The sequence below is a fragment of the Tamandua tetradactyla genome, chromosome 9 (genome assembly GCF_023851605.1).
Source record: "Tamandua tetradactyla isolate mTamTet1 chromosome 9, mTamTet1.pri, whole genome shotgun sequence".
NCBI classification, from domain to species: Eukaryota; Metazoa; Chordata; class Mammalia; order Pilosa; family Myrmecophagidae; genus Tamandua; species Tamandua tetradactyla.
Window position 1 is genome coordinate 14,298,193 of NC_135335.1, and position 25,452 is coordinate 14,323,644.

A 25,452-nucleotide genomic window follows, 5' to 3' on the forward strand; every position below is an offset into this window, starting at 1 on the left:
CTGGAGATTTTAAAGTTCTTGCACCCCTGCTGGTCTCTGCTTCATGCTTTACTCTAGTTACCCCAAATCAGAGAAGGCCTCCCCAACACATGTACTTATGCTCCTCAGGTTTGCCTCCCCTGCCCACCGCCCTGCCCTCGGGCTGGGGAGAGAAGTGTAAGGATTTGAACACTTAGGTAAGTTCCATCACCTTCCTTGCCAAGAGCCCACGCCCCAGTGAGCTCACAGGACAGATGGGATGTGCTACTCTCACAGCTGGCCTGGTACCCATTATTGAAACTTTAGAGTCATTTAAGGGATTGGCAAGCAAAATCTGACCCTACAGGATTTTTATCTTAGCGGCTAACTTTAGACTCCGTTGTGGGTTGAAGTGTGTCCCCCCAAAATGCACACTGAAGTTCCAACCCTGGTATCTCAGTATACAACCTTATTTGAAAATAGGGTCATCGTCTATGTAGTTAAAAATGAGGTCATCCTGGAGTGGGGGGTGGGCTTAATGGTGTCTTAAGAGAGGAGGAGAGACACAGAGAGAACACAGGAGAGGAGCCCATGCAGGGATGATGCAGCCACAAGCCACGGACTGCCATGGATTGCTGGCCACCAACAGATGCGGGATGAGGCAAGGCAGGATTTTCCCCTCGAGCCAGGCTGGCTTCGTGCTGGGTTTCAGCCCCAGCCCTTCCCCACCTTGCATCCTTTGCCGGGGACAGCCAGCTCAGCCTCCAGCAGCGCCCCACGCTCAATGACGGCTTCCTCCTTTTTGCCTAACGCCCCACCCCGGAAGTCCTGACTTCCCACTATGGCACTGTGTGCACGTTTTCACTTCCTACAATGGCCCTGCTCTGAGCACAGAAGTGCTTGAAAGAAGGAATATGCAGTAGACAGCGGCCAGGAAACTCTGACCTGCTATCTACAGCAACCAGCCAGGAAGTCAAACCACAGTCTTTGTAACAATGGACTCCAAATAGCTTGGACTTGACCAATAACTGACAGGTTCCCTTATTTTTGTTCCTGCTTCCAACTTAGGACCAACTGGAGAAAGTCGCAGGTGCTTGCCTAACTAAATATATAGGACACCCCACTTCTCGTTGAGCTGCCCCTCCCCAGCTGCTGCAGGTCAACAGCCTCTAATTAGGGCACAGCTGAAGTCTCCCCTTTTTCCCATTATTAAGCTTTCCCACGCCTCTGCCTGCCCTTAAACCTCTGCCCAATGCAGGTGGTGATGGCTGGCTCCGCTGTCATAGCAAGTTCTAAGTAGATAAACATTGTTTGCACTCATTTGGGTGTTCTTCATTTATTTCCAGGCAGAAGAGCCTGGGTTTTGTAGTTGGATGAAGGCTGGAATCCTGTTTCTGCCACCAAGGAGCTGAATTATGGAAACTCTCTTGGCCTTAGCTTCTTTACCTGTAAAATAGAGATAATCACAGCCCTTTCCTCAGAAGATCCTTGAGGTTAAGAGAATGTTGACAGACTGCTCAGCACAATGCAAGCTCTGATAGAAACAAATCAGCCAATGCAGGTTAATGGTCACAAGTTCGGGCTCTGGCATCCAAATGTCTGAGAGCGAGTGCTGTGTGCCTTTGGGCTAATGTCTTAACCTCTCTGGGCCTCTGCTTCCTCAACCACAAAATGATTTTTCTTGTGGAGCCTTCAGACAGAATTGCTTAGACTGGTGCCTGGCATAGAGTAAGGACTCAATAAGTATAAGCTACTGGATCAGAGTAAAATTAGTCAACATGGGGATATATGTAGACTACCCCCATGCCTGCCAATGATAATTCTGTAATTGCCAGTCCTACTTACCCCTCCTTAACAACTTAATTTGCATCTGGGTATCTGTGATTGTCTTTTGATGTGTCATATGACTCCTCTTATGCAAGGAAACACTGATCTAGGTGTTGTGGAGGTATTTTCAGATATGATTACAGTCCATAATTAGCTGACTTTAAATAAAGGAGATTATCCTGTATAATCTGGGGTGGGCCTGATTTAATCAGTTGACTGGATTTAAAAGCAGAATGGAGAATTCCCTGGTGAAGAAGAAATTCTGCCCATGGACAGCAGCTTCAGTCCATACCCAAGAATTCCATCCTGCCCTTTCTGACAGCTTGCCCACAGATTTTGGGAGTGCCGAGCTGGTCCCTACAACTGCATAAGCCAATACCTTGCACAAACCTTCTTCATATATACCCATCCACTGGTTCTGTTTCTCTGGTCGAACCTTGAACAGTGCTCCACACTGAGAAGGGGCCCTGGCATGCAGCAGGCAATTTTGTTATTGAACACATGCAAAGGATGGGACTGCTTAGAAGCAGGGAAGAAGAGAGCACCATCTTCTAGGGCAGTTGGGAGAGGGCAGTGTGGGCTGAATGGTTGGGAGAGGGTAGCCAGAGGGGAGCTAAGTCTGCCCAGGATGGAATGGCAGCGCCTGGACAGCTCAGATACCAGAGCCCTGGGTTTCCACTCTGCTTTTCCCTGGCCCCACTTCCCCCGCATCACCTGGCTAGACTTGCGCCCATCCCACATTCCAGATTAGGTTCTCACGAGGCTCTCATAACACCTCACCTTGCAGTTTCCTATTATAGAAGTTTATTTCTGTGACTGTTTGGTGAGAGCCTGTGTCGCCCACCAGGGCCGGGGCTCTGAGAAGCCAGGAGCACGCTGGTTTCCGGTCCCGGCGGGAGAGCCTGTGTCGCCCTCCAGGGCCGGGGCTCTGAGAGGCCAGGAGCACGCTGATTTCCGGTCCCGGCGGTCCAAGTCCAAACATGTGGTAGGAACTCAGTCTTTACCTGTGGAGTGAAGGAAGGAAGGAAGGAAGAAGTGCCGGTCCGCCATGCCTCCACGAGCCCGGCAAGGATAGGGGTTCATGGAGGAAGTAGGGAAGGAGGAGGGCGTGGCGTGAGGTTCTCCTGATGCCTCTGGGGTGGAGATGGAATTAAGGTTTGCAGGAGGAGACAAACGACCTGTGGGAACCAGGAAGTTAGGGGGAGGGGTGGGTGCAAATAGGACTTCTTCCAGAGAAGCAGGCAGGACAAGACTGGGGGTGCACGGCTGGGGCAGTGCAGTGGTGACATAAGATCTGAGATTTAGCCTCATCTTGGCCGTGGGTCTGCTGGTCAGTGTTCAATAGGCCTCTTCACCAATCTGGGCCTCAGTTTCTCCACCTGTCACATGGCAGTGGGTGGGGGAGAGATCCACAAAGGCTCTTCCAGCACAAAAGTTCTATGAGATTTGAAGGTTGAATTTCAGGTTCAAGTGCCACAGTGAACTATTGATCTGAACACAGGGTGCAGACCCACTTCCTTGCTGTCAATGGAAGTTTCTACTTTCCTTGTTTCCCAAACTTCAGTTATTGAAGCTCTACCTTCATGAATTTTATTTGTATCTTGTACCATTATTCATCTTGTACCATTATTTACTCAATGGGTTTCTTTAAATGGATGCTCTCTTAAGCACTTGAATGATTTTAAATATATTTACAGAGTTGGTACAACCACCACCCAAATTAATTTTAGAACATTTTCATCACCGGCTAAAGAAACTTCTTGATACTTTTTTAAAAAATGCGTATACCTGTGTTATAAAAGAGCGCTTTGTGTCACTTCCATAAATGGAAACCCAATATTGCCATAAACAAAAGGAAGCCATAAAAGCAAATCCAATGAACAAAAGGAGCGTTGATACATTCTGGCTAGATGCCTTGGCCTGCTACATGCCAGGTCTGCTACATGCCAGGTCTGCTTTCTCTCAGGAACAAAGAGAGATTAGCTAGTGTTAGGGATGTTAAAGATATAGCAGCTTTAGATTAAGATTTTTTTTTCCCCTTAAAGAAATCTGATGGCTTGGAAGTGATTGAGGTGGATTAAAAAGGAAATACCTTCATCACATGCCTTGTCAAGATGAGGCTCTCACACTTTGGGGGACACCAAGTTGGTACCTTCATATCCATTGTCTCCTCTGACCCCCACTACAGCACTGGCAGGGAGGGATTGTCGCTCCCATTTCACAAATGTGAACACTGAGGCCCAGAGGTGTTAGGTGTTCCACCTAGATTTTGCAGTGAGTAAGTGGGAGAGGAAGTTCTCAGTTCCAGATGCTCCTTCTATCCCCTAAGAGTCTCTCCCCCTGCCCTGATCAGGGCAGACCCCTGGGGACACACATCTCCTGTGTATGCTCATTTTTTTCTGGAGCCCACGACCCCCAAAGCCTGTCCCTTAGGGCTAGGGTTGTGAAGTTGACATGTAATTATGTTTCCGGTTCAAAACCGAAGCTCACATATTCAGTTAGTTGGACAGTGTCTTTTTTTCAATCTACTCAATTTATTTTAATCTTTGTTTCCCGTATTAATTTGTTTATTTCTTATACATATGTTTTACTCATCTGTCCATACCATAGATAAAAGGAGCATCAGACACAAGGTTTCCACAATCACATAGTCACATTGCAAAAGCTATATCATCATACATTCATCTTCAAGAAACATGGCTACTGGAGCACAGCTCTACAGTTTCAGGTACTTCCCTCTAGCCACTCTAATATACTATAAAAAGGGGGTAGCTATATAATGTGTAAGAATAACCTCCAGGATAACCTCTCGACTCTGTTTGGAATCTCTCAGCCATTGACACATTATTTTGTCTCATTTCACTCTTCCCCCTTTTGATCAAGATTTTCTCAATCCCTTGATGCTGAGTCTCAGCTCATTCTAGGATTTCTGTCCCATATTGCCAGGAAGGTCCACACCCCTGGGAGTCATGTCCCACATAGACAGGGGGAGGGCAGTGAGTTTGCTTGTCGTGTTGGCTGGAGAGAGAGGCCACATCTGAGCAACAAAAGAGTTTCTCTTGGGGGTGACTCTTAGACCTAATTTTAAGTAGGCTTAGCCTATCCCTTGCAGAGGTAAGTTTCATAGGAACAAACATTGGGCAGTGTCTTAACTAAGGAGTTGAAAAGCTCTGTCTATGGGGACCCTGGAGCCTGAGCCTCCTGGTTTACTTGTCCCAAAGTCACCGAACTGACATCTCCTATAACAAAGTGCAATAAAAGATGTTTCTGATCCAGTGGGGCATTTTGAATATGGACAGGGAATTAATCTGGAATATTATGAAATTATGGAATAATCTCATAAATAATCTGAAATTATGGAATAATTTTAAAATTTCTTAATGTGACAATGGCAGTGTGATTACATAGGACAATGTCCTTATTCTTAAGAGATGCAGGCAGAAGAATTTAAGGATGAAGGGTCACCGCAACTTACTTTCAAATTGCTCAACAGAAAAGTAAATTGACAGATGTGAGAGAGAGAATATGTAATTGTTGACATCATGTCGAGGGCAGATAGCTCTTAATTGTGATATTCTTTCAGCTTTTCTTCATGCTTGATTTTTTTTTCCTAATAAAACAGGGGGAAAATGACATTAGATTTAGTTTAAGGAGGGCATATATATAAAAAATGTTGACCCAAATCCAACTGCAGCTTTCTAAGATGGCTATATTAGAAACTCCGCTTTCTGGGCTGACATTGATGGTATAATCGTCAAAACCGCCCCAGCAAAGGAAAAAACAAAACAAAACAAGAACATAAAGAACCCTCCCCAGCAGTGCGTGGCGTTGCGAAGCCCCAGAGTGACCGGCACTGAGCAGACCCGTCTGAAGTTTGCTAATCCCTGCAGGAGCTGCCACCTGAGAGGTTATGCAACCATTCTCTTTAAAAAGGGAGAATTTTTTTTTTTTTTAAGATGGACAGGCACCGGGAATTGAACCCGGGTCCTCTGGCATGGCAGGCAAGCATTCTTGCCTGCTGAGCCACCATGGCCCGCCTGGGAGAACTGTTTTGATAAAAGTCTCTCATTTATTGATTTTTAAAAAAATCAAAATCAGAAAGTGCCATTTCCCTCCCCTTTATTGAAGGAAACCCCCGGTCTGGCACAATGACCCATTTTAAAATGAGGCAACTGAGGCCCTGATGGGAGAAAGGACTGAGTTAGGATCACATAAGTTCCTGGCTTAGTTGGACCTCGTACCTGCATCTCTGCATAACCAAGCTGAGGTCTCTTCCTCTCTGTCAACACTGTTTCGTCTTTTGAAAAGTCAGATTCATCTGGAACGTTTGCATGGCTCTGCCTTCCACCTTATGTTCTATGCTAACATCAGCTGCCACTCACAGAAGGTTAGAAGCAGCAGCTCCAGACGTTGGTGCTACTGGCAAACCAGTGACGAGAGCTACAAGGATAGTGGGCAGCTATCTCACAGGCTGTGTGCCCTTGGGCAAATTGGTTAACGTCTCTGAGCCGGTGTGAAATTGGGAGAGTTTCAGCCCCCAGGTCATCCTTTGATGGGGGAATCCAATCACTTGGCAAGAGTTGGTGGCCCAATAAAGAGTGAACCCTGCAGATACCTGGGGGAAGAGCAAGGGTGATGGCTCAGAGGTCAGTACGTGCCTGGGATGACCACGGAACAACAAGAAATCCAGAGTGGCTGGAGCAGAGTGAGGGATTGAAGAAAAAAGTAGGAGGTGGGGCAAAACAGACAGAGTTCAAAGAATCTACAGCTCTGGGACTATTCGGTGTAAGAGCAAATGCTCCTGACCCAGAGGGTTTTCTTTTCCATGCAAGAACTTATTTATATTTCTAATGTTAATCAGTGGGACACACAGGTCTATATAACCCCTTTCAATCATGCTCACCTTCAATATGGTAATATTACTTATAGACCCACTAGTGAACTGCCTTCACTTCTAACCATTCCCTTCCACAGGGGTTTTATAGGCAGTACAGAAAAGATCTACCACCCAAATAGTTTTAAACACCCAGGTTGCCTCATGGGTTGAGCTTTCAATTGTGTGGGAGACAGGCGCCCCCTGAGCTGTGAGAGCTGGCTTTGCTGCGTAGACCCGAGCAGTAGGCTGTCATGGGGCAAATCTCATCTCAGTGGCAAACGGGTAGCTTCAGGAGAGCGGGGGTTAGGCTCCAGCCATTCTGGTACTGTCAGAAGGCAGCACTTCAGTTTGGAGCCAGCTTGCATGTGTCCAAATCTCAGCTTGGCCACTTACTGGCTGTGTGCCCTTGGGCAAATTGTTTAATGTCTCTGAGCCTGCGTGAAATTGAGAGAGTTTCAGCCCCAACATCATCACTTGATGGGGGAGTCAAAGGAGATCGGACTTGGCAAGAGTCGGTGGCCCAATAAAGCGTGAACCCTGCAAGGGTGATGGCTCAGAGGCCAGTACGTGCCTGGGATGTCCTTGGCACTTCAAGAAAACCAGAGTGGCTGGAGCAGAACGAGGGAGAGAAGAAAAAGTAGGAGGTGGGGTAGGGGTGGGGTCATGTTTTGTTTTATGTTCCCTGTGTCTGCATTGTTTTTGCTTTTAGTGTCTATTTATGAAAGATATTGATTCCCTATTCACTACTGTTACAAAGTGCCTCTTTACCATTCCATTCCATAAGAAAAAAAAAATCAATTTAAGGGAACCAAAAGAGAATATAGTACAGTCCACAAATAAACAAAAATCCTGAAGTCTACTGGGTTGGCTAGAATTCGGGAAGCAAGGCAGACAGGTCCTTTCCTCTCACCTTGTTTACTCAGCTCAGGTAAGCGTGCAGTTCTGAAGTTCACTGGCAACCTCAGAGGTCACCACTGGACTCTTACATTTGGCTCCTGAGCTCAGGGCTTTTGTGCTGGGAGCCTCTGGGATTGCCCCACCCACTCACCCCTTCCCAGAGCGACACCCCTAGGCCCAGGCAGACTTAGAGACCTGTTGACGTTGATGTGTGATGCTGCTGAGCTCTCCAGGGCTCGTGCTGCCCAGGCTGGAGTTTTGCCCACCTACTTCTTATCCTGGTCACCCCAACTTTGACCTCCCTTTCCCCTGAGGAGCTGAGAACTGGGAAGAACCTGTCGTAGTTTCCCTCTGACTTGATGCCCCTGCAGCCTCCATCGACCCCAGGGATGGCCGTGCCTCCCCTGGCTCCCATCACCAGCCCCACTGGACCAGCTCTCCTGTACATCCATCATGATGGGGAATGCAGGCTGGGGGAGAGCAGAGGGCATGAAGCAACCCTGGGGGCTGCTCTGGAGGCTGGTGGGGAGGGTGGGTAGGACCTGAGCATGTTTCTGGTTCAAGAGAGGCAGCTCTGGAGGTGCTGGGGTGTGTCCCCAGGGGCTGGGGGTGGGGCTCTGGGGGTCACGCCCTGGCGGACGGTTTGCCCCTTCCTGAGTCATTTCATATCAGCGCCAGGTAGGAGGGACCAGGGGGGTGAATTCTGGAGGCCCAGCCTTGTCACCTCACTTTTGCTTCTCTTCCTTGTCGCCTTGGGTCACGTCCTCGTAGGATGGTAGCGGCCCCATCGACAGATTGCCAACCACGAACGGGGGGTCGGGAATAAGGGACACGCTGTCGTCCTGCAAAAGAGCAGCCAGGTATGGGCCTCAGTTTCCCCTCTGTTAAAGTGGGGGTTAGACTCAGTGACTCAAGGCCCATCTAGTTCTCTGAGGTTTCGGATTTCCTGCCAGATGGCCCAGGATTAACAAAGACAATTTCTTTACTTAGTGTTAAATAGAACTCGGGGCCCATGAACTCATTCATAGCTGCATCATTCGGATGCTCAGTTCATGGGTAAGAATGAACATGAAAACCATTCTAGCTTGTAGGATTGTGGGGCACTTAAAAACTACGTCTTCATAGTGTTCTGAAGTTGAGGTTGTAACATGGGTCTTTAGTTTGTTGTGGTTTTTTAAAGAATTGAGCCTAGGAAATCACTTCTGGCCTGGGGCATTGGGGTGGGGAGAGTCTACCCTTCCATTGCAAAGTGTAGCTTATTTAAGCTTGATCCCCTTAGCCTAGCATCTGTATGAGTTCAGATCCTGGTTTCCTCATGACACTGCTGCACATTTGCTCCCTCTACAGCCACATGCCAGTGCCTGCTATGGCTCTCCCAGGGCCTTCCCTCTCCTGCCTCTGAGCCACTGGTCATGCTGTTCCCTCTGTCTGGAAGTCCCTTCTCCCACCTGCACCTGTATGTCCGGGTCCTGCCCAGGCTCCATGGATCTCCCCGGTAAGCTCTCCCCTGAACATTTGGAGCTGGGCCTCTTGTTCTCAGCCCCCCCTGGGTGGCCCTGCACTTTTTTGCCCTGAATTGGCAGCTTCTTCCCGGCAACTTTCTCTCCCTATTGGACTGGGGGCTGGCTGCTATTTGTCACTGCACATAGTGAATGCTCAGCAAAGTTAACAACTGCACGAGAGAGGTGGGCTCTCCATGTAACCCCAAGGCTGCCGCCTCCACTTCCTAAGCCATCTGCCGCCTGGTGCCCATCCCCCTACCCCCACCTTTTAAGGGTTTGTCGCTCCAGGCAGGGCCCTCACCTTCGCAGATGGCTTCTTGCTTCTCCAGGCCATGATCGCTGTAATCCACGGCAGGAACAACTCTAGGTAGGTGAAGCACAGCAGGGCCAGCTCCAGCCTCTGGATGTAGACCTGGGGGTAGAGGGGAGGGGAGAGAGAAATACATACTAGAGAGAGAGGATCCACTGGGCATTGGCAGGGCAGAGGAGGGCAGCTGGGGCATCAGCTCCCAGGTGTGCATACGGGATGGGGAGACAGGACTCGGGGGGGGGGTCTGTCTCTGTCACTTTATGCCCAGTGTCCGGCACCTATGGGGCCTCAGTGAATATTTCCTCTAAGTTTGAGAGCTGGAGAATCTCATGGGTCCCGGTAGAACTGAAGGTGGCTTTGAGGTTCATCTTACCCAATCCCACCTGGCAGATGGGGATACTGAGGCACAGAAAGGAGGTGTGTCTTTTACAGGGGGTGCCGGGGAACGGCTGAGCCGAGAACCGCCGTAGACCTGGGGCATCTCCCAGGGTCATGAGCGTTCAGCAGGGAAGTGTGTGTGTGCACATGTATTGGTGCATTTGTGCACACGTGTGTGAGTGTGTATGTGTATGTAGACTTGTGTGTCCAGAGAGGTTAAGCCAGTGGCCAAGGTCACACAGCAGGGGAAGGGTGCAATGAAAATTCAAAGCCTTAGTATTTTCTAAGGACTAGCAGTGCCCCCGTAGTCAGAACCCTCAGCACCTGGGCCCAGAGTCACAGAGCCACACTTTAAGGATGGCAGAGGAAAGGCAGGTGAGCGGTGGTGGAAAGAGCACTGGACTTGGGCTCATAGACCCGGCTTTGAATTTTCATTGCACCCTTCCCTTGCTGTGTGACCTTGGCCACTGGCTTAGCCTCTCTGGACCTCGGGATTCACTCCCATAAAATGGAGATGAACAAAGTGGACAGCGGGATAATGGGGTGATGGGGCTATGGTGATTAAAGAGCCTTGTGTGGGGTGTCAGCAGTTCGAGGTTGTGGTCCCGGATTCGCTGCCAATTTGCTTTACATCAATCAGTTCCCCTCCCCTCTCCAGGCCTCAGTTTCCCCTTCTATAAAAGTGGGTTTATCAAAAGTGATGGTGGAGTTATACAGAGAAGAAAGGATTTAGCAAATGAATCTGAATGCTGGATCATTAAATTGCTATCTCTTTTTGTCTCCAGTATTTTAGATATTTCAGAGCAGCCAGAAGTAAAAACCTAAAATGGTAGAATTGTAACCCATGTCAAAGTCTGAAATATGTTCTACAATGAATTGTGGTGTTGTGCTTTTAAATTTATAACTTTTTTGTATAGATGTTATTTGTCACCAAAAAAAGAAGGAAAAAAGTCGATTGTGATGATAAAAAAAATATTTAAGCCCTCTAGTCTCTTATATTCTGGAGCAACTAGAAGGCAAAATATGAGAGGCTCATTTGATAGCCCATGACAAACTCTGGGATCTGTCCTGTAACTACTTATTGAAGAGTGCTTTGAAAACTATTGCTTTTTTATTTCTTTGCTTTGTATATATGTTATACTACACATAAAAAAGTTAAAAAGAAATCCTAAGGGGATTTTCTTCTGATAAATTTGATACACTGATTTTAATGTTTCTCTAGAAGTGTAACTACATAAAAATAAATGAGTTTTTTTTTTTTTAAAGAACAACGAAGAGTATTTCTTCATCAGCTAGCAGAATGTATGGTATTTAAAATTGTGTGGTACAGATCAATAAATGGACAAATTAGAAAATAAGTGTGGGTTTGGGTTCAGTGACTTGAGGCCCCATCCAGCATCCTGCAAGGGGCCCAGGGAGAAGGCAGACATCTCCCCTTCCATCTTGCCTGGGGAAGAATGGGATGGGAACAAACTGGGCCAGGGGTGTGGAACATCCTCCAGGCCAAGTTCAAGGTGGTCCCTTCCTCAGAGCTGAGGACCACTGGGGTTGGGCACTTACTGTGGAGTTGGGGTAAGTTCTCCAGATTGGGGACTCAAACGGACTCTCCAGAAAGAGATCCTTGGCGATAACAAATAAACCAGATAGCACGCAGAAGAAGCTGATGAGATTCATTATCAGGCATGATGCTTTCTACAAAGCAAAAAGGTAACAGCCATTGCCCAAAGGTTAGAGACTAGGCTGTAGGTCCTTCTCCCAGGTCTGCTAGAGCTCACTCTGGGCTGGAGGCTTTTCGTCCAAACACAGGGGAGCCGGGAGAACCAACTTGTTCTCTCATTCTGCAGGACAGGACTAGGGGAACCCAGAGCTGCCTCCAGATCCACAGAGCTTGGTAATCCAGAAGGATGCTTCCACCCACCACTGTCTCCCCACCTCCCCCAAACCAGGCCCATTTATCCTGGCAACCGTTTTGCCAGCCTATCAGAGGCTCAACTTCCAGTTGGCCCTCCTTCCATTCCCGCCCCCATCGTGCCCCCAAATGGCTCCATTTAGCATGCTCTTAGGTCAAGCATTATTCTGAAACCCTTTCGCCAACTGCAAAGCCCCTGCAGTAGGGAAAGAATCTGAACATTTGTAATCCTTCACCCTTTACACTGGAACGAATTTCTTGGCAAGAAGAGGGTTCCTATGCTCAGGTGGAGGAAGTGGGAAACTTTTGGTTCTTGAAGAGTTCCTGGCCAGGAATGCGGGGTCTGGGGGAATAGGCAGGTCTTTGCCTGCCTCTGCTAGAGAAACTACACCAACACCCTCCTTACTCCAGCTACACGCCCTGAGAAGGCAGGGAAGAGTCACAGCCCAGTCCAGTTTGAGGGGCACAAATATGGCAGGACCAGGCTAGGGCTTCTAGGACAGAGGTGTAGGGGGGTTGGAAGGAGCCATGGACTTAGACCATGAAATATATTTTCAGGGATGGTCCTTCCATAACCCATCCATTCCTACCCACCCAGTCTTGTGGTGGGTGTTTGCTTGGTTCCCCCCTGGGCTAACCCAGGCCACCAAGATGCTCAAACTCTGTCTCCATACAAAGCTTCATGGGCAGGGGAGACAAAGAGACAAGGAAGGACAAAGAGCTGTGGGCAGGTCAGGGGAGACTTCCAGGAGGACAAGACAGGGCAGCCAAGTCTTGAAGAGTGATCAAGACTAAGTCAAAGAGAGGCAAGACAGGAGCAGTAGGAGGAGAACAAGAAGCTTTGAGAGGGGGCAGCACAGGCAGAAAAGGGAGGGAAGAGTTCACTCGGGCTAGCATTTAGAGATGATTGATAGAGGGGGACCCAGCTGTGGGGCCAGGCTTGGAGGTCTTGCAGATTTGCTGAGATGTTGGAACATGCCCAGGAGCCAGGAGGGTTGAAAGCAGCAGTATGATGTGGTGAGATGTGTGATAAGCATCACTCAGGCTGCTGCGTGGAGATCAAGCTGGACAATAGCTCCAGCTGGAGAGTACCATGGCCAGAACTGGGGTCCAGGGAGGGCAGTGGGATAGAGAGAAAGGGATGGAGTCAAGAGATGTCTAACCCCCAGGGTTTGGGGAAGGGGAGAAGAGTCAAGAATGGCTCTCAGACTTCTGGATTGGGGGTCTTTGGGCTTCTGGGTAGATGGACACGTAGTGAGCAATATTCAAACTCAGCAGGCTTTGGAAGGAAAGTTCTGTTCTAGACCTAATGGGTTGCGGTAATTAGAAGCCATTTCCTCTCTCCACTGTACACAGCATTGGCGAAACAGAAGCTTCTGATGGGGGCTCCTCTCCCTCCCAGAGTCAAAGGCACCAGCTTTACTGCAGTTATTTGGACCCTTCTTCTTGCTTGGGTGTCCTTTGGTATGGGATGATGCCTGCCTGCTCTTAGAAAATCCTTCAGAGCTGCCTCCACAGTTACCCCCATCCCCATGTGCCCCAGACAGAGTTACCCCCCAGGCTTGGAGTGGAAAGGAATGATCTCATTGCTCCAACTTACCAGATATGGTTTAGGAAATTTCTCCAATGCTATCGCCAAGGTCCCTGAAATGAGGTACTGCAGGCGAGATTTGAAACAGTCACAGGAGAGAACTTGGGGCTCCTTGAAACCCACATACTTCTTTCCCTCCCCACAGTATCTAAGAAATCCAACCCAGGTTCCTTCAACAGAGGATGATGGGGCTGCTGGAGCTTGTCCTGCCCACCCAGAGCCCATCCTAGGCCTGCCCCACCTCACCGGTCTTCCCCACATGTGATTCCCATCTCCACACCGGGGACTGTGAACTTACAATGCTCTCCCAGCTCTTCCTGCTACCCCCATTTTAAAAGCCCTAACCATCCTTCTGTTATCAGCTGCACTATGTCTTCCAGCTGAACCTTTCTAGTTTTTTTTGGACTCCCACAGCTTGGAGGATGTTAACCCTGGGTTTTAAGGTCTCTAGTCTATGTCTCTGATCATTCTTCCAAATGTTTGGTAGGTTCCCACTATGTGCATCCTGTGGGATACAGGAAGGGCCAGGCATTGCATGTGTAGGCAGCTCCTTCACTGCCTGATTAAAGCTTGTGGCTGGGGGCTGTGGGATCAGGAGGGAAGTGGCCATGGGGTGGTAGGGACATCTTCCCATGAGGGCACCTGGGAGCTGGGACTTAGTGCAAAGGCAAGGCTCCATCAGAAGAGTCAGGTATGGGGAGGGTACCCACAGGGACAGCTGCAGGCAAAGGCTGGCGTGGAGACCTGGAAAGACCTGGTGCTTCTGGGGAAAGGTGACTTGTCTCAACTCCCACTGGTTGTTGGACTAGGGAGGACACGGGCTGCATCTCACACATGGTGTGTTCCTGCAGACCAGCCCTAGCAGAGACCATGATGTCAGGGATGTGTCTTTTGTGCCCACCCTGCAACCAGCCCCAAATGCCAGGGACTTCAGATCTACCCTGCTAACCACCCCCGCATGACTCCTACTCACAGAAGCAGCCGCCCAGAACGGATACCAAGACCTCAGTGCCACCAGGTGTAGGTTCTTGACAGCCAAGGCCAGGTAAGTCCCAAGGAGCAAGTGCAGCAGAGCGACGACCACGTGGAAGGCCTGGGCAGGAGAGGACAGGAAGCAGGTGAGCCGGCCAAAGGTGGGGACGTTGAATGACCGGTCCTAATAGAGACCTCTGGTGCCCAGGATCAACCCTTCCGCCTACTTAGGGATCCAGGTGGTCCTGCAAAGAATCCACCCCACCGCCCTGGATTTCCTGCAGGCTGTTAAGACTTGTCATGCCCTCCAATGGGGGGGGTGGTTCCCTCTCCACGGGGAGCTAGTCCCCTCAGGCAGGTTCTGCTCAAGCCTACCAGGCAGTAAGTATGCACAAACTCTCCCCACCCTTCAATGGCTTCTGCAATTTTAAGGTGAGTGTTAAACGGAGAAGCTGGAGACTTTCTCCTCTCCCTCTGTCCTTTTAGGATTCCCCAGCACCCTCCCTGCATACCTCCCTCCACTACCCTCTCACTCCCAGGGCCCCAGGAAACAGGACTCACGCCCAGCAGCTTGAGAAGCCTACTCCTCTCCTGGGACTTCTCCTGGTACCAGTCTGGAGGCAGGAATCCTGGGTAGGTCACCTTCTGGAGTGAACTGGTCTGGTCAAGCTGGGTTAGGCTCGGGGGCTGCAGTGGCGAAACACCCCCAGCTCTGGAGCTGGGAATCTCGGTGGATGCGCCATTGGCTTCTGCTGCCATTGACTCTGGCCAATGCCACCAGCCACGCTTCAAGGAGAAAAGCCAAGTCAGAACCCACCTCGTCTCTGGGCCATCAGCCCTCCGGACTGGGGACTTCCAGGACACTGGTTACCTGACCTGCAGCCCCGAGCCTGATTTGACCTGGAGTTACCTGGCTCCCAGGGAGGTGGAGAAACTGTCACAGTCTCCAAGGGGGTCACAGGGAAATGGCTCCTTCCAGGACAGAAAAGCAAGGACCAGATAAACTCCAATGCGAGACACAACTGGCCAGACTGCCATTTGGGACAAGCTCGGAGGTGCAGGAGACCCAGGCAGGTGTAAATAGGTCCCATCCACTAGCCTGGGGAGAGCTGGAACCATCCTTCTACCTCTGGCAACAGCCGCGTGCCTCCTGGGTTTGGAGGGACGGGAGAGAGAAGGGGCGGAAACTTCTCTCATAGGGGACTCACTATGAGTTAGGAAGCCAATATTTAACACCCACAGTGATTAGTTGATATTTATAAATACTTTCTCTGTACAAGGCAACTTTTGGACATGCTTTATCTGATGTGATCCTCATCTCAAGCTTTGAAATGAATACTGTTGTTATGACCTGAGTTGCGTTCCCCAAAACTACATGTCCCAAGTCCTAACACCCCATCCCATGAACGTGAACTCATGTGTAAATGGGGTCTTTGAAGATGTTAATAGTTAAGATAAAGCCAAACTGGACTGGGGTGGATCTTCATCCAATATGATGGCTGTCCTCATAAAGAGAGGAATTTTGGACAGACAGAGAGACAAAGAGATAGCCATGCTATGGTAGCTGAGATTAAATTATGCCTTCTTAAGCCAAGGAATATCATCAATTGCCAGCCACCCACTAGAAACCTGTGAGGACACACTGAAGGCATTTCCCTCTTTAAAAGGAAGCTCGACCCTGCTGCCAACTTGAATTTGGATGAGAGCCTCTGTGCTGGTTTGAAAGGATTTGTGGACCCTAGAAAGGCCATGTTTTAATCCTAATCCATCTAGTGAGAGCTGCAGTTTCTTCGAATCCCTATTCAGTACTATAGGGTGGAAACGTGATTAGGTTATCTCCACAGAGATGTGACTCAATCAGTTGTGGGTATCAAAGTTGATTAGATGGAGATGCATCTCCAACCCTTCTATATGGGTCTTGATTAGTTTATTGGGGTCCTATAAAAGAGGAGACATTTTGGACAGAGTGTCTTTTTTGAGAATGAGGAGGGAGCCATGAGAAAGTAACAACAGCAGAGCTGAGCCACGGCACAGCCGGGAGGCCAAAAGCCCACACTGCCAAAGACTTTTGGAGATGAAGAAAAACACCACCGGGGGAGCTTCATGAAGCAAGAAGCCAGGAGAGAAAGCTAGCAGACGTTGCTGTGTTCACCACATGCCTCTCCAGTTGAGAGAGAAACGCTGAGCTCATTGGCCTTTCTTGAGTGAAGGTAACCTCTTGTTGGTGCCTTCATTTGGACATTTTTATAGACTTGTTTTAATTGGGACATTTTCACGGCCTTAGAACTGTAAACTTGTAACTGATTAAATTCCCCCCTTTTAAAAGCCATTCTATTTCTGGCACATTGCATTCTGGCAGGTAGCAAACTAGAACAGGTTCTGAAACCATGAGACAATAATTTCTGCTGTTTAAGCCAACTAGTCTGTGGTACTTTGTGGTACATTGTTTCTGGCAAACAAAGATGACTGTCACTGTCTGCATTTTGCAGATGAGGCTCAGAGAGGTTGAGCCACCTGCTCAAGGTCACACAGCCATAAAATGGCTGGACTGGGACTTGAATCCTGATGGGCTGGCTCCAGAGCCTAGGTGCTTATATCCTCCACTGTGCCGTTGGCTCAGCAAATGAAAATGAGTGTTCTGGGGGTTCTGTGCACACGTAAAAAGGCTGGAGGAAACTTTGCAGGGGGCTAAGTGTGCTGCTTGCTAACAGGGCCTGATGGCAAATTGTCTGATGTCTTAGGGTACATCAGGGCTGCCAAGGGGCAGGGGCTGCCTGGTGAAGCTACGAGAAAAGCTGAAGTCTTTCTCAGGAAAGCAGAGAGCTAGGAGAGGAGAAGGAAGCTGGCTTGGGGCAATGCTCAGTGGGAGAGGGTTTCTCCGGGTATGTGGTTAATGGGCAGATCCTTTAAAGAGAGTGCACTGTTCTCAGGGTCTTTCTCCTGAATTAAATAAGGGGCACGTTCCCCTCAATTTTCAGTCTGACAGTGAGTTTGGGAGGTTCTGTTTGAGCATCCAGACGTCTCACAATTTTCCTGCCACGGATGGTGGGGATGATGGGGGAGGGAAAGAGTCTTGGAAGGGTAAGAGGGACATGTAGCCGGGGTGACTAAATCCTGGACAGGGAGGAGAGGAAGGGACATTACCATAGAGACAGAGGGTGGATGGAGCCTCATGATTGGCAAGCATCTGCCCTGCAAATGCTCTGTGCAGAGGGCGGTTGGCATGCAAAACCTCCCTCAATCCCAGAGAGGTCGGCACAATTACACATATGGGGAAACCAAGGCTGGGAAAGCCAGCGCCATTGAATAGATGAAGAGACTGATGCTCAGGGAGGTCTCCTTCCCCAGCCAAGATAACGCGGTCTGGGACCAGTGCCAGCACCCAGGGCCTGGGCCCCTGGGAGGGACACCCTGATCAAGATCTTCACTGGCCTTCACTGACAGCCCCTGATTTTGTGGGGGTGGGAGGGTGGGTGGGAGAGGGGGTGCCGGGGAGCCTGGCCTCCCTCCTTCCTGGGCTTCAGAAGCCGAGCCCATGGACGCAGAGTTGCAGATTCTCAGTTCTGTGATGTGACCCGGGTGCACTTGAGAACCCGTCCAGCTCTCAACTGGCTTTTCGTGGGCCCTTCTGACATAGCTAGGTGGATTGAGGCATGTGGCTGGTGGCAGAGACTGTCCCAGATCCTCCAGCAGCTGCAGGTACCCTTCTCCTGTGCAGCTGGGAGGGCAGGGCCTGGATCTGAGCATGGATGAAAGAAGGAAGACTTCTTTGGCAGGGGTGCCTCAGATGGAACGCATGGTCCAGGGAGAAAGCAACTGCCCGGCCACGGGAGGTGAGTATTTGCCTGGACATTCACCTGAGAGCGCTGTGGCAGTGGAGCTCCTTCAGGCAGCCGATGGAATCGTGAAGCCAGAGTGATCTTTCTCGGAGAATGTTCCATGGAACACTAGTTCCCACAGATGATCTGTAGTGAAAGGGTTCCTGGGTCCAGTGTGTTTGGAAAACCTTGCATACTCTCTTCCTTTTCTTGAGCATATTAAAGGCTCTGAGAATTCCTCTAGTGAAGACCTCTGCTTTAGATGGAACTGCACTGCCCAAACTTAATTAGTCATGGAACTGTGATATCTTCATAGTCCAGCAATTCCATGCAGTCCGTATTCCATAAAGCATGCTTTGGGGCAAGGCAGCCTTAAACTTCCAAACTTCTGGTTGTGGGACTTTTGGTCCTTGCCTGCTTGGCACCAACTTGTGCTTGACTCAAGGTGGTGGGGGTGGGGATTAGTTATGATCTCTAAGGTTGTTTCCAACTTGAAATACCTCTCTCCTGGAATGGGGAGCTGGTCCAAGGAGCTTAGTACAAACGGGAGGGGAAGGAATGGCAGAGGGCGGGACTTACCTAACCCCGGGGTGAAAAGTCTGTTTGTTATGAAGCCGTGGCTCCAGTTTCCATGAGAAAGGACATGGACTCTGTCCTGTAGATATGCTTCCACTGGGCCCTCCCTGTTGGCCCCGTGCACAGTTCTTGCCTCCAGGACTTGGGGTCCATTGCTTGGGGGTAGGGTGGCAGCAGACGGAGACTGGGGTAGCACAAGGAAGGAAACTTTGCAGCCTTGGCTCTTCCCCCAGTCCTGGGTACCAGCTCATGAATCCTAGGTCCAGCCAGCCTGACAGCGTGAGGGAAAATTCTGGAGGGCAGGGAGGGCAGAGACAGGGCTGGGCAGGGTTCCCACCCCTCTCCCTGCAGCCCCAGACCTCTGGTTGCAGATAAGCTGGGCCAAACCCTTGGGCAGGTTGTTCGAGTGGGGAGTGAGTGTGTCTGTCTCTGGGGGGTGGGGGCAGGGCAGCAGGGAATGGGGAAGTCCGGAGGATTAAATAGAATAGCGTCTGCAACATGCAGCGCCTTGGAACATAGCAAACACCAGCCTCGATTCCTCCTACCATTATCCTCTTCTGGTTCCCGCTGAAGATCTACCTTCAGTCCTCACCATCTGAAGGGGACATTTATTGGCTTCCCTCACCTCCTGCTCACAGGAGCAGAGGGGCACCGAAAAGGGGCATGAGCCCTCTGGGCTCCTGGAGGTGGGGGCCAGTGAAAGGCAGGGAAGGAGGTGAGGAGGTAGGAGAACAGTGAAGGACCTGAACCGGTGGGCTGAGACTCGAAACCTTTGGAATTCTGAGCCAGAACACCCCAGGTAGTCATTCAAGAATGAGCCAGACCTGTCCTGGGGAGGTTTATCATCTGGGAGGCAGAGAAGACCTGGGCACAAATAACGGGCGCCTCATCAGACTGCTGAGGGCAAGAGGACAGGGAGAGCTTCTGAAGGTGGGCTTTTGCTTGTGTGCACATTGGCATGTGTGTGTGCATGTGTGTTTGTGTGCGCGTGTGCACACTCATCAAGGGTTTAGAGATAGAGAAGTATGGAATCACACTATGAGACAGAGAGACTGGTTGGGGAGACCAGGTTGCTTTAGGCTCCTGGGTTGGGCCGGTCCTTAGAAGATGGGGGGTTTCAGTGGATGCTAATTGCAAAGCAGACCTTGAAGGCACCAAAACTAGCCCCCCTCCCAGTGGTTTGGGATGGGGTACCTCTTTTCAAGAGAAGCTCACCTGCAAGGAGGTCTTTGCTCTGGGATGGATTCAGGACGCTTGAATCTTTCATCCTGGCCCCGAGAGGCCGTGGGTGGTCCCTTCCCCACTCTGGGCCTCTGATTGTGCATGAGTCTCGGGGACTGGAATGGAAGCGGCTGAGGCGAATCCACTTCTAGGTGGGGAATTCCTTTCTGGGGTGGAAGCTGTAGTGCCCCCCCCCCCAGATCCTCTTGACTGGGTGGGGGACCCTTTCCCCGGTTGCCACAACTGGTGGGTCTCTAAGGACGCGCAGCTGCCCCCTTCTGGGAGCTTAACTTATGCCCAACCCTGTAGTCAACAACTGATTGCCGTGGGGCATAAGGCCGGCCCCCCTGCCTCAAGATGGGACAGTTGGGGTGAAGCTGAGACCCCATCCCTCCTGCCTGATTCTGCTTCCCTCACTTTTCTCCCAAGAGCATTTATCAGATGCACAAAAATGCTCAACTGAGGCTCCACTTCTAGGAAACCCCGCTTCCTGTTTCTGAAGTGAGGGGGGCGGGGTGTCACACTCACCTGGCTCCTGGGACCTCCGCTCTGAGCGTCCGATGGCCGTCTGCCCTCTGGAGCCGTCTCAGGTCCACGGAGACAGGGCCAGGGAAGCAGCAGTCAATCAGAACATCTTTACAGCTGCAGACTTTGGAACCTCTTTGCCGGGTACCCACCCCTTGCTTCATGCCCCAGCTGCATGGGAGACGTCAAAGTCTCCCCTTCGTCCCCGCCCCAATCCCCAGACAGATGAAATCCACATGACCCTTTTGCGCATCTCTCTTAATTTTTGCAGACTTCCTTTGATAAGTAAAATGCTGACAGTGGAGCGTGTTTCCAGAGCAGGACAGGTGGAGTGCAGGTGACTTATCTTTAGAGACTCAGCGGTGGAGCTTTTAAGAGAGTTTTTTACTTTTGGAAAATTACAAACACTCACAAAAGCAGGGAATATGGTCCAACGAATCCTCACGTCCCCATCCCCAAGCTTCAAGGAGCATCATTTCCGGGCCGAACTTGTTGCATCTCTTTCCGTTCCTTCTCTCCAGTGGAAAGCAAATCTCAGCCATTCTACCATTTTATTTGCAAAAGTTTTATTACTGATCTCGGAAAGTAAAAATGTATTAAAAAAATAAAAAGTATGACCACATACGATCATCGCTGAAAATTCAAAAGAATTCCATCCAACACCCAGCCGGTGTTCCGATTTCTCTGAGGGTCTCATAAATGTCTTATCACCTTTGATTTGTTTGAATCAGAATCCCAGCAGGATTCATACATGGCATCAACCGACAGCCTGAGCCTTGGCGCTCTGCGCTGGAACCTCTCTCCGCTCTGCCCCCAAGCCTGGCTCCTCCTTCTCCCGCGAGCTTCTCTCTCTACAGTGTTATGTGGAGTCGGCAGGGAGGCGAGATGCAGAGCCCCCACCCCAGCCACCGCCAAGTCAGCTGATCTTCAACGCCAGCTCTTGCGCTACTTTTAACTTTCTGAGCACAGCACAGAGCTTCAGAGCTAATGCTGTATCGGGCTGCCTGATTCTACCTCTCCATAGCAGTGCAACCTTGAGAAGGTCATTTAAGCACTCTGGGCCTTGGTTTTCCCCTCTGTAAATGGGGACAATAATACCCAGGGAGTTGCTAGTAGATTAAATGAGTTACTATATGCAAAGTGCACAAAGCAGCGCCTGGTGATTGTTAAGTTCTATGTAAAATTAATACAGTCACCATGCACTCCCAGAGTGCACTTACACTCAGCTACCAAGCCTGCTCGATGTCACATACACAGCCAGCTGTACAGCCCCCTCCCACACACTCCCCTCCCTTTCACGCCCGTTGAATGGTCACTCACTCCCTCTCAAGCCCGCTCTATGGGGCAGCTCTCTCAGGAGGGATAAGGCTGGAGTTAGCAGCTCTGGAAAATTTGTTTCTCCTGAAGGCACCTGCCCACCCGCCCAGGTGCCAGCTGCGGTCACGAGACATGTGCCCAGGGACCCCCTACAGCACCGACGCCCACCTGTGTCCAGTTACTTTGCGCCTCTTTATCACGCACACCTGCAGTTCCTCAAACGTGGGATGAGCGTGTTTACAGGACTTGTGGACCTTGGCCGGGTTAGAGGCTTGGACCTCAGCCACTTTGAGACACACAGCATACAACATGCACATTTGCATGTACCACACCCTTCTTCATTAATTTATCCATTCGTTCGTAAAACGTGTGTTGCATCCTGTTGAAACAGCAACAGCATTCATCCCAAAAGAGGAAGGAGGGGCAAATCCAGCCAGTATTGCCCCAAACTGCCCTCCAAAGAGGTCTGTGGAGATTCCAAAGAAAGAGGCACTAAATGTCAGGGTGATCCGTCCTGAAACATTGGTGGGAGGAATTTATCTACAGAGAGCTCCAGCTCCCTCACAACAGTCAACAAGACGTCAAGAAGTTCACTCGCGTATGTCCACGTCTAAGACAACTGCTCCTTGGATGATGCAGGGCTGGGGGACAAAGAGCTGAATGCCAGAGGCTTGAGTGCAACTTATGGGAAAACACCCGGGTATGTGCTCTTTTCTCAAAACAAGATGTACTTGGGCAGTTTTCTAGGTTATAGCAGCTAAAGCTCAGTGTGCTTCCAAGGGGTTATGGGGAGGGATGTCTGGGGTGGGGTGGGGCAGGAGAGAGGTCAATCCTCAGATGGGTAGGAGATGCTATATATGTCATACAACATGTGATGAGCACTTCCAGCAGACCAGGCTCTGTGCTACGTGCTGGAGGTACAGGAACAAATGAGTCTGCCCTGTCCTCAAGAAACTTGGAGTCTTATGGGCTTCAGAATATGTCCACGTCCAAAGCTGGCCACATCCTAATCCCTGGAACATGAATATGTTCCCTTACATGGCAAAAGGGACTTTGCAGATTAAGTTAAGGATCATCAGATGAGGAGATTATTCTGAATGATCTGGGGGACCCAATGTAATCTCAAGGACCTTCATAAAGGGAGGCAGGAGGGTCAGAAGCAATAAGGGAGATTGGAAGATGCTACACTGCTGGCTTTGAAGATGGAGGACGGGGCCACGAGTCAAGGAATGCAGGTGCCTTGTGAAGCTTGAATAGACAAGGAAACATTCTCTCTTAGATCTTCCCAAAGGGCACTGCCCTGCTAACACCTTGATTTTAGGACTCCTGACTTCCAGAACTGGAAGATAATAAATCTGTGCTGTCGTGAGCTACTAAATCTGTGTGGCTTTGTTACAGCAGGAGTAGGAAACTAATACCAAGTCCAATGGTGAAGATGGTTAGGAAGCAAGGCAACTGTCTTTGGAGGGAAAAGCAATGTGAGAATGGAAGTTCAGGGTGCCATAAGGACCCAGGAAAGTCTGCCTGACCTAGAAGGGGGAGATGAGGGTAAGGTCAGGTAAGGCTTCCTCAAAGAAGTGGGATCTAAACTGAGTTCTAAAAGAGAGCTGGGGGTTAAGCTGGACGAATTGAGGAATGGGGAGCAGACAGGGGTCAGTGGTTCAGGCAGAAGGTGAGGAGAGAAAAGTCTGGGCAAGTGAGCAGGACACATCTTCAGGGCTTTGTAAAACTTTGCTATAGCATGTATCCAAAGGCAAAGGGGGTGCCCTTACAGCTAAATGGTAACGGGATTACTTTTGTACTTTAGAAAGATCCCTCTGGCTGTTATCCAGCCAAGAGATGGGTGGTGCAAACCTGGAGCTGGGAGCATTGCTTAGGAGGTTTGGAGGCTGATGCCAGGGCATGGGTGACACACAGTGGTGGCCCCAAAGTGGATTGAGCTGAGAAATCTAGGGCAAGGAGAATCAGTGGGGTAGGGGGATGTTAAATAGGGGGCTGAGACAGGAGGAGGGGGCGAGATTGATGCTGGCATAGATAGCAGCCAAGTCCATAGTGACATTGAGTGATACGGCCTGTGTTGGAAGAGAAGATGTAAATTCCTTTTTAGGTGGGCTGAGTTTGCAAACGTGGAAGTGGATGCTGAAGCTGGCTCAGAGAAGAGAGTTAGGTGGAATATATAGATTTAGGAACTCTCTGGATGGCGATAGATGCCCAATGTGAGCGCCATGAGACAGAGTCTTTGGCTTCCATCTGGTGTGTCCCCAGAGTCTGGCCACACAGTAGGAACTCAATAAACATTTGTTGAATAAAAGATTAAATGAAACTACAGAAGTAAATGAGATCACAGTGTGTAGAGGAGAGCATAGGGCAGGAAACATGTAAGAAATGGGGGCAACTATTATTATTTAAAGAAGGATTCAAAAGAGCATAATAGTTTGATCCAAGGAGGCCAGTGAAAAGAATGTCCTTTCTCCAGGGAATTGCAATGGGGCCTTTGTCACAAATCAAGTGACCTGCATATGTGATATCTGTTGATAGATTATATTTTATTCCATGTGTCTGTTTGTCTATTCCTGCAGTAAGACTATGCTGCCTTGGTTACTATCTTGAAATCTGGGTGTTCAAGTTTTCCTACTTTTTCTTCTTTAAGATTTTCTTGGATATTTTAGGGCCTTTGAATTTCCGTTAAGAGTTTTTAAATTAGGTTGCCAACTTCCTCCAAAATAAACTGTTGGAATTTTGAATGAAGTGTTATCAGATTGATAGATAAACTCTGGAAAGAAATAATATTTTAACAAAAATCAAGCATTCCCACCCATGAACATAGTATACCCTCCATTTATTATATCTCATTAATTTCTCTTAGTAACTTTTTGTAATTTTCAGTGTTCTCCTTCTTAATGGAAATTGCCTCTTTAACTTCCATTTCTTCTCAATAGTAGAGAAAATTTCCATTTCTTCTCAATAGTAGAGAACTTAAACTTGCCATTTCAGGATAACTTGTTCATTTCCCTTGACTTTCATCTTAATTTCCTGGGGCTGCCATAACAAATTATGAAAAACATGTGGCTTAAAACAACAGAAATTTTTTTTTTGGGAGTGAGTGCATGGTCCTGAAATCAAATCCATGTCTCCCAATCAGAAATTTTTTTTTGGGGGGAGAGTGCATGGTCCTGGAATCGAACCCAGGTCTCCCAATCAGAAATTTTTTTGTCTCACAGTTGCAGAGGACAGAAGTCTGAAATGAAGGTGTAAACAGGACCATGCTCCCTCTGAAACTTGTAAGGGACAATCTTCTTTGACTCTTCTAGCTTCTGGTGTTTTGCCAGTCATTCTTTGTGTTCTTTGGTTTGTACCTGTGGCACTCCAAACTCCACTTCCATCATCCCATGCCATTCTGCCGTGTCTGCCTGCCTCTGTGGCCAAATATCCCTCTTTTTATAAGGACAGCAGCCTTATTGGATTAGGGCCCAATTAATCCGGTTTGGCCTTAACTAAGGGCATCTTCAGAGACCTTATTTCCAAAGCCATGGGACTAGGAGTTGAACATGTCTTTTGGGGTGTGTTTGGTATAATTCAACCAATAACAGCATGCAATCCACAAGCCACTGTCTCTTTCCTGGTGTCTCAGGAATGACTACTGTTCCCATCCTTATTTTCTATGAAGCTATAGTCTCCTACCATCTGTGTTGTACCCACTGACAGCAATCCCATCTGGCCACTGGCCCTCTTAGCCACTTGGTCTCTCTCTTTGGAACACAGAACATTTTCTGGT

General features: G+C 49.3%; 1 protein-coding gene across 2 annotated transcripts; it reads right to left on the reverse strand.

Moving 5' to 3' along the window:
• Window positions 1-2,574: 2,574 nt before the first annotated feature.
• MS4A10 (membrane spanning 4-domains A10) lies at window positions 2,575-20,485 on the reverse strand. 2 transcript variants are annotated; one of them, XM_077114995.1, is made up of 8 exons: window positions 20,364-20,485; window positions 14,782-15,006; window positions 14,222-14,341; window positions 13,258-13,314; window positions 11,309-11,440; window positions 9,362-9,472; window positions 8,288-8,400; window positions 2,575-2,789 (listed from the first exon to the last, which is right to left on the reverse strand). In XM_077114995.1, exons 2-8 carry the CDS (start codon window positions 14,977-14,979, stop codon window positions 2,786-2,788), a joined length of 735 nt encoding a protein of 244 aa, XP_076971110.1. In that variant the 5' UTR covers window positions 14,980-15,006; window positions 20,364-20,485; the 3' UTR covers window positions 2,575-2,785. The 2 variants fall into 2 exon arrangements, with proteins under 2 accessions (XP_076971110.1, XP_076971109.1); XM_077114994.1 differs by having other exon boundaries at window positions 8,283-8,400.
• Between the last annotated feature and the right edge of the window lie 4,967 nt (window positions 20,486-25,452).

Bases quoted from the DNA above. Each gene is read 5' to 3' on its own strand.
- MS4A10 (XM_077114995.1), bottom strand. From the start codon at position 14,979: ATGGCAGCAGAAGCCAATGGCGCATCCACCGAGATTCCCAGCTCCAGA. The intron at 14,342-14,781 runs GTGAGTCCTGTT...TCTCCTGCCCAG, and splicing joins GGCTTCTCAAGCTGCTGGGC to GCCTTCCACGTGGTCGTCGC. The intron at 11,441-13,257 runs GTAAGTTGGAGC...TTTGCTTTGTAG, and splicing joins AATTTCCTAAACCATATCTG to AAAGCATCATGCCTGATAAT.